The sequence below is a fragment of the Gossypium hirsutum genome, chromosome A13 (assembly GCF_007990345.1).
Source record: "Gossypium hirsutum isolate 1008001.06 chromosome A13, Gossypium_hirsutum_v2.1, whole genome shotgun sequence".
Classification (NCBI taxonomy): Eukaryota; Viridiplantae; Streptophyta; class Magnoliopsida; order Malvales; family Malvaceae; genus Gossypium; species Gossypium hirsutum.
In genome coordinates, this window is record NC_053436.1 from 614,093 (window position 1) to 621,858 (window position 7,766).

A 7,766-nucleotide genomic window follows, 5' to 3' on the forward strand; every position below is an offset into this window, starting at 1 on the left:
TAATGTCCCTCTACCCGAGACCGTTGCCGGAGTCAAGCAGGAGACATTACAAAACTTATCTTAGCACTTAAAACAGTTTTCGTAGTAAACTATCCATCTGCGTCACGGTTGCTAAAAAAATCATATCTCGAGTTACGAAACTCGAAATCCAATTCCGTAAATTTTCCTTGAAACTAGACTCATATATCTACTTACTAATTTTTTTTCTAGAATTTTTGGTTAGGCCAATTAGTACAGTTTATTAGAAAATGTCTCCCCTATTTCAGGGTTCGGCTACTCTGACCCTTGTGCACTACGAATCAAATATCTTCCTGTACAGAAATCCAATGACTATGCCATTTGTTTCAATTAAAAATAGACTCAATAAGGAATCCATACATATAAATTTTGAGTCCTAATTCTTAATACAAAATTTATGGTGAATTTCTAAAATTAAAATATGGAATCCAGAAATTGCTCTAACCCTATTTCACCAAAACGTAAATATCTCATAAAATACAACTCTTTTACCTATTTTGTTTCTTCCATATAAAAATAGATTCATTAAGTTTCAATTAAATATTTTTTCATTATCTAATTCACTTTATACTATTTTTGGTATATTTTCAAAGTTGGAATACTTTTACTGTCCAAATCTGTTTTAGTATAAAATGTTGATAACTAAGTTTATAACATCTTCATTTCTTCTCTCTACAATATTTACCAACACTTCCTCTTATTACTCTTCACTAACATATCAAAACATACCATATTTAAGGTTTTGGTAACATTTACAAAACATACCAAAATATCACTTAACAACTTAGATACTTTCAAAATGACCAAAAGACATCCTAGGTACAATGCCATTTTCCAAAAAGATAGAAACTTCACCAATTTGAGTTCGGGGATCGGCTTGTATGCTGAGTCCTTATACTTTCATACCTAGCCTACGCACGGAAACAAACCGTACGCTGAGAATACTCTCAGTGGTATTTCTATAAACAATAGCTTAATCAACTTTAAAACATGGTAATTCAAACATATTATTGCTATTATTTAATATCAATCAGTACTTTAATAATCTTTACTTTATTTACCCTTATTAACATTACTCGGACACTAACGGATACATGGATCCAACCCACACTCCGGGATAAGCACATAGTGCTTCATCGGAATAAATCCGGAACTTTAACATTATAGTACACAAAGTACTTCATCGGAACAAATCCGAAACTTTAACAGTAGTCGACACATAGTGTCTCATCGACTCAATGTCGGAATGTCCCAATACTTCCAATTCCTATGACATGTCAACTATATCCTACTAGCCCGACACTGTTAATAGGGTATTCAAAATCACATTCATTTTAATATGGTAAAAATACTTACCTCATTCACATTTTCATACAATATAAATATCAAATATAGCAATAACGATTAAGCTCGGTTTATAGAAATACAAACTACTATTTATCGAATTTAATCGATATCTTCGTTCACTTTTTCTTTTCCCTTCTTTGATGACGTATCCGGTGCTACGTTTGCTACTAACAATCATACAATTAAAAATCATCAATATACTAATTCATAAAACACATTTTCACTTTCTATCAAACTTTTACAAAAATTCCAATTTAGTCCTTTTTCCATTACTAATCTTTTTTCTTTAACTTAAGCTTCATATTCTATTTTAATCAACTCATTAACAATTTCTAACTCATAAAATTCATTTTAAAACATAAATTTTGAGCTCTATTCAACTTAAACCCTATTTAAACGTAACTTAGAATTCTTTTAATAAATCACTCAATTTTCACTTCTAACTTCAATTTCTATCAATTTAACCCATAAAACCTCAATTTATTCAACTAAATCAATATCTAAAAATTTTCTATTTTTCTTCATTTTAACCTCATACATATAGAACTTTGAATTAGGCATCCATAAACATAAAAATTATAAGAAAATAAGCTAAAACATCTTACCAATCAAGCTTTAGGGCCTTAATCCTCAAATTTCCCTTTTCTATTTCTTTCTTTCTTTCTCACATTTGCTCTCTGTAACTCTTTCTATCTTTTTTTTTAACTTACTCATAAATCTATATTCAATATAATAATATTAATAATATAATATTATTCTAATAAAATAACTTAATCTATAAGAAAAACTACTTTAACATATTTAATATCTTTACCAACTATTACACATATTATATCATACATTCACACACATGGCACTTAGGGTCTAATTGCTAGATTAGTCCCTTTACTAATCTTTAATCTATAATTAAACTTTTATACCGTATGCAATTTAGTCCTTTAAACTAAATTCAAGCTACTTCACTTAATTAAACACTAAATAACCATTCAACTATAATTCATAAATATTTCTAATAAATATTTATGAATTAATTTCACGGAAACAGTACTCAAGACTCAATTTCTGATACCGTAACTTTTGGTTCATTACATGCACCAATTCCAACTTGCTTGATGCTCTCCAGGTTGTATTTGTAGGAAATGGAAGCCTGGCTTGCTTTCCCATTTGACAAACTTCACAAACACCTTCATTTTGTACTGACTTGGTAAAATTTTCAACCATTTCCATGCTGACCATTCGAGCCATCGATCTAAAGTTGGCATGACCAAGTCTTTGATGCCAAAGCTTGGTGTCTTCTGTTGAAGCAACATGAGCTGAGTGTGAGTCACCTGACCAGTTGACTTCAAAGCATTTGTCACTCATGGTGACTGTCATGAGGCTTGATCAATTTGGATCAGTGATTTGGCACTCCTGGCCTTTGAACACAACTAAGTAGCCCCTTTCAAGCAGTTGAGCAATGCTAAGAAGGTTCCTGTCAATCTCAAGTACCAGCAACACATTTGTGATGACTTTGTCTCCTATGGAAGTGCATATTAGCACATCTCCTTTGCCTTCAGCCTTGATGAACTGACCATTCCCAATTTTTACCCTGGTTTTGTAGCTTTTATCTAAGGTTTTGAAGATTGTTACATCTGGAGACATGTGGTTGGTACAGCCACTGTCCAGCAATCACCCTTTTGAGCCTTTACCTTGACCAGCTAAACATGATACAGCAAATACCTGCTTTTCATGGTCACTACTGTCTTCAGCCACTCGAGCTTCTTCACCTTTTTGTTGTGGTTGGTTTTGGCCAGGTCTGCCTTTTTCTTTGCAGACCCTTTCAACATTGCCCTTCTTCTTGCAGTGTTGACATACAGCATCTGGCCTGAACCAGCATCTGGCCTCTGGATGACCAGGTCTTTTACAGAATCTGCAGAGTCGATCTTCTCCTCTTGCAGCATCAGGCTTAAGCCTATTTTTCCAGTTCTTCTTGCCTTTATAGGCTGAGGTGCTTAAAGCTACTTTGGCCTTAGCTTGGAAAGCACCTTCCTGGTGCTTTTCCAATCTGCTGGCTCTCCTTTGCTCCTGGGCATAAAGAGCATTGATAAGCTCAGTTAGGGAGATAGTTGCAAGGTCTCTCGAATCCTCCAAGGATGAGATCCTAGCCCCATATCTTTCAGGCAATGTTGAGAGCACCTTCTCCACAATCCTTGCCTCATTGAACTATTCTCCTAGCAACCTTATATTGTTGACCACAGCCATTATCCTGTTTGAGTACTGTTTCACTGTCTCTTCTTCTTTCATCTTCAAATTTTCAAAATCTCTCTTCAAATTCAACAACTCTGCTGCCTTGTTCTTTCAGTGCCTTGGAACTCCTCCTTGAGCTTGTCTCAAGCTTGCTTGGGAGTCTCACAAGCCATAATTCTTGTGAAGATAACATCAGAAACACAGTTCTGAATGCATGACATCGCCTTGTGCCTTTTGGTCCTCTCATCTGCATGCTGTCTGGTTTGAGCCACTGTGGGATTGGCTCGAAGTGGAGCTGGCTCGACATCAGTGTTGACAACTTCCCACAGATCGAAGACCTGTAGGTAAGTCCTCATTTTGACAATCCAAATGTGGAATCCCTCACCATTGAAAACTGGTGGTGCTGCAGGAGAAAAATCTGATGAAGCTATTTTGTTTGATGTTTAATTACAACAGGTCCTCTAAGAATGTAGCTCTAGATACCAATTGTTGGTGTTTTAAACAAAGCAAAGCAAGCAGAGTCGAAAGCTTGTGCAGCAAGTCTCGTGACTTGCTGAAGAAACAAAATAGATTTGCTAAGAAGAACAAGAACAGAAAATTGAAAGCAAAGAAAAATGAAGCATAAATTTGAATGAAATTCAATGGTTTTTCATTAAGTAAAAGTTTTGGCTTGTGGCCATTACATATATCAGTCATGGACTGATCAAAATAAGTCAAATATATCACCTAATGTATACCTAATACCACTAAGATACATTGAAACTTGATAAATTAACTTGTACAACAAAACAAAGCTGAATTTTTCAGCTCAATCTCCACCTAATTACATCAATCATAAAACAAACATAGTTCCAAGTGAAGTAGAATGCATTACATTGACTAAGCTAACAAAATAACTCAAAGTGAGTGACAGTAGCATTTGGCTAGACTGCTTCTGGTTTTGGCCTGGTCTGCACGGTCTGTCTGCTGGTGCATGTGCTGCATGCAAGGCTACTTTCTAACAGTTTCAATGTGTTTTAGTGGAGTTAGGTAGATGTTTAGGTGAATTTGGCTTGTAATGACCAGCTTATGTTTGGTATATGTAATGGCTATATGCCAATGCTTCTTTTTAATGAAAATCATTGAATTTCATTCATTTTTATGCTCCATTTTTCTTTGCTTTCGTTTTCTGTTCTTGTTTTCCTTGCAAAGCTCTGTTTGTTTCCTTCACAAGCAACGAGCCTTGTTGCTCAAGACTAAGCTTTGGAAGCTGTTTTGTTCTTCAGACACCAACAGATATGACTGAAGCGGAGAAAAATATTATAAAGGTAACTGGGATTCAGAGTTTATGAATGTTAATTTCGTATAATTTAAATTTTCTAGAGTGACCTAAATATGTTGTTGGTGAAATTGTTTGTTGTGCTTTCGTAGCAATGTTGATGCATTCTGAATATTTGATCATAGAACTTGTTCTGTAGATTCTTAATTCAGAACTATGAATAGGGTCATACTAAGGCATACTAAAGATGCATGATTTTGAACTCATGGTCCTCTCATCTTTACATAATCTATGTTGCCACTCGGTTTTCCCCCTATCGTTGTCAATTATTCTCATCACAATTGCTTCTTAATGTTTTTAGCAAGAATTAGTATATTTTCTTCATTTTGTCCACAAAAGTAAGAATGATATATGATAGCTGTGATTTATCTGATAATTAGCTTCTCTGAATCTTTCACCCTAATTGATTGTCAAAATTTTACTGTTCTTGTGCTTATTTGCTCCTCTTTTTGAACTTGAAAGTTAGCTGTTCTATTGTTCAAACATCAAAATGGAACAAAGTTTTGCATCATATTTTCAGTTATTAATGAGTTCTTTTCTTAGGTGGATGATGAGGCTGATTCAGCAACGGTTGGGAAATTTGATCAGGTTTGTATATATGTTTGGGACACAAAAAACATAGCAAATATAGATAAATTTACGTATTGTATATCTAATTGCGCTTAAGCTTAGTCATTTCCGCCAATGACGCCTTGGCTGTATTGGCAAAGTTTAGGCCTGAAACCTTTGAGCACTCAAAGTTCGAGTTTCACTATATGTAATTCATGTAAGGATTCCCCCTCAGATTTATTCTGTTCAGTTAGTTAGAATTAGTTGTTGAGTTAGTATGGTAATTAGTTAGTCAGAGAGTTGAGTTAGCCGTGAGTTAGTTATTCAGTTCAGTGAATGTAATGATTGATTTTATTAGTTTGTCCAATGGTTGGGACATTTGATCAGGTTTGTATATATATTTGGGGCACAAAAAACATAGCAAATATCTAATCGTGTTTGAATTAAGTCATAGTCGCCAATGAGGCCTTGGTTGTGTTGGTAATGTAGAGGCCCTGAAACCTTTGAGCACTCAAGTTTGAGTTTCATTGTGTAAAACATGTGTGGGTTCTCCCCCAGATTTAGTTTGTTTAGTTAGTTAGAGTTGAGTTAGCTTCAGTTAATGTAATGATTGATTATGTTAGTTCCCCCCTCTTTTGCCACCTCTTATTCGTTGAATTTACAGTTCTATGAAGATTATGGGTACTATGAGACATCTGATGATGACGATGAACCGTACCACTCTGGAGGATTCAAGAGCTTAAACACAACTGAATGGTAATCAAAGCCATCCCCACTTTTTAGTTCGATTACCTAACTTAACCGCAATCATATATATTGTGCACAACACCGATAAGTTATGACTTTCATGAAGCAGGGAAGCTGCTATCGAGGGCAGAACTTGAAGATGTTCTGGTTTTTGTTTCATGTCAATGGGACCTTATCCAACTGGCAATGGTGGAAAAAAAAGTTGGCCATTTTGATCCATTTGTAAAGGCAAGTCATTTGGCTATTGTAAAGCAGTTATAGGGGTTTTAGCCTTCGAAGCAGTTATTTTGTTACTTGGCAGTGGCAGTGGCAGTGGGGGTTTCGCAGTTGAGTGGCAAGGGCAATAGAGGTAGCATCTTTTTGTCTATATTCTTTTAGTTTTATGTAGTTTGGCTGATAGAATAGAATGGCTAAGGTGATACGTTCCCTATGTTGAATGGTCAAAAAAGCTTTGTATGTAAATGTTCCCTATGTTCAATAACTTGTGTGGTGGATGAGGAATGATATAAACGAGAGGTTAGAAATACTTCTACTTATAGTTGAATTTCTCACATCTAATAATATAGATTGAATTGCATTATCGGTTTGGATTTAAGTTTATCTAGAGTATTGATCTTTAAGAAATTTAAACTCTCGATTACCTTATCAGTAATATTATAAAATTACACTAGTAAAATACAAGTTATATGTGTGTTTACAAATGCACCATGTTTCAAGTAGGACGGGCTTTTAGAATTATCCAAAAATAGGGTCAATCTAGGTGGGTTATGAAAGTTCAATTTAACGGAATAATCTCTTCATTTGTTGTTAATCATGACATATATATACACACGTGAAAATTACATATTCAGAATATAAACGTGCATTTAAAAATAAAATTCAATAAATAATTAAACTTATGTTTGAAACTGATAATAGTAGTAAATATGTAATATGCATGAAATTAAAAAAAACAAATTAGTTTAAACTGTGAATAAAAAGAAATTTAAATAGGTAAATATATTTATATTTATGTTCAGTTTAAAATTTGGGTTTTTAATACTTTCTCTAAACGAGTTGGTGTCGAGTTGCCTCGCGACATTAATTCAATCACACACTGTATAGATACATAAAGAACAATGTGAGTAAAAGGCAAGTTTTATGTAAAAAATTCATATAAAATAACAATGAGGCTTTAGTTAAAATTGTAAAGCTAAATATTTAAGATGATTGATACCTTGCGCAAAAAATACAATTAGTATATTTTTAGTAAGTTAATTTTTTTTATAAATTTTATATAAATGTATGAAAATACAAAAATATCCAATAATAATATTTATTAATCATTTAAAATTTGATTTTTAAAAAAAATATTTTTCTTTATTGGATTGGTATCGAGTTGACTCGTGACACTAATTCAGTCACATACTTAAAAAATAGTATAAATACATATAATATGATGTATTAACAATGAGACTTTGGTTAAAATGATAAATTTATACATAGAATACTTGCCATTTGCATATTTTCATAAGTTTAATTTGTTTTTAAAAAAAATAAATTTTATATAAAGTTACGAAAT

The 7,766-nt window shown here is 33.4% G+C and overlaps 1 protein-coding gene and 1 long non-coding RNA gene across 2 annotated transcripts; one reads left to right on the forward strand and one right to left on the reverse strand.

The window, feature by feature from the left end:
• Positions 1-2,748: 2,748 nt before the first annotated feature.
• Positions 2,749-3,898, reverse strand: LOC107940368 (uncharacterized). The gene is made up of 3 exons (XM_016873796.1): positions 3,686-3,898; positions 3,054-3,567; positions 2,749-2,996 (listed from the first exon to the last, which is right to left on the reverse strand). Exons 1-3 carry the CDS (start codon positions 3,896-3,898, stop codon positions 2,749-2,751), a joined length of 975 nt encoding a protein of 324 aa, XP_016729285.1.
• A 984-nt stretch (positions 3,899-4,882) lies between these two features.
• On the forward strand, positions 4,883-6,163 carry LOC107940376 (uncharacterized). The gene is made up of 3 exons (XR_001695431.2): positions 4,883-4,898; positions 5,453-5,497; positions 6,123-6,163. It is a non-coding gene; the product is annotated as an uncharacterized lncRNA (long non-coding RNA).
• Positions 6,164-7,766: the final 1,603 nt, after the last annotated feature.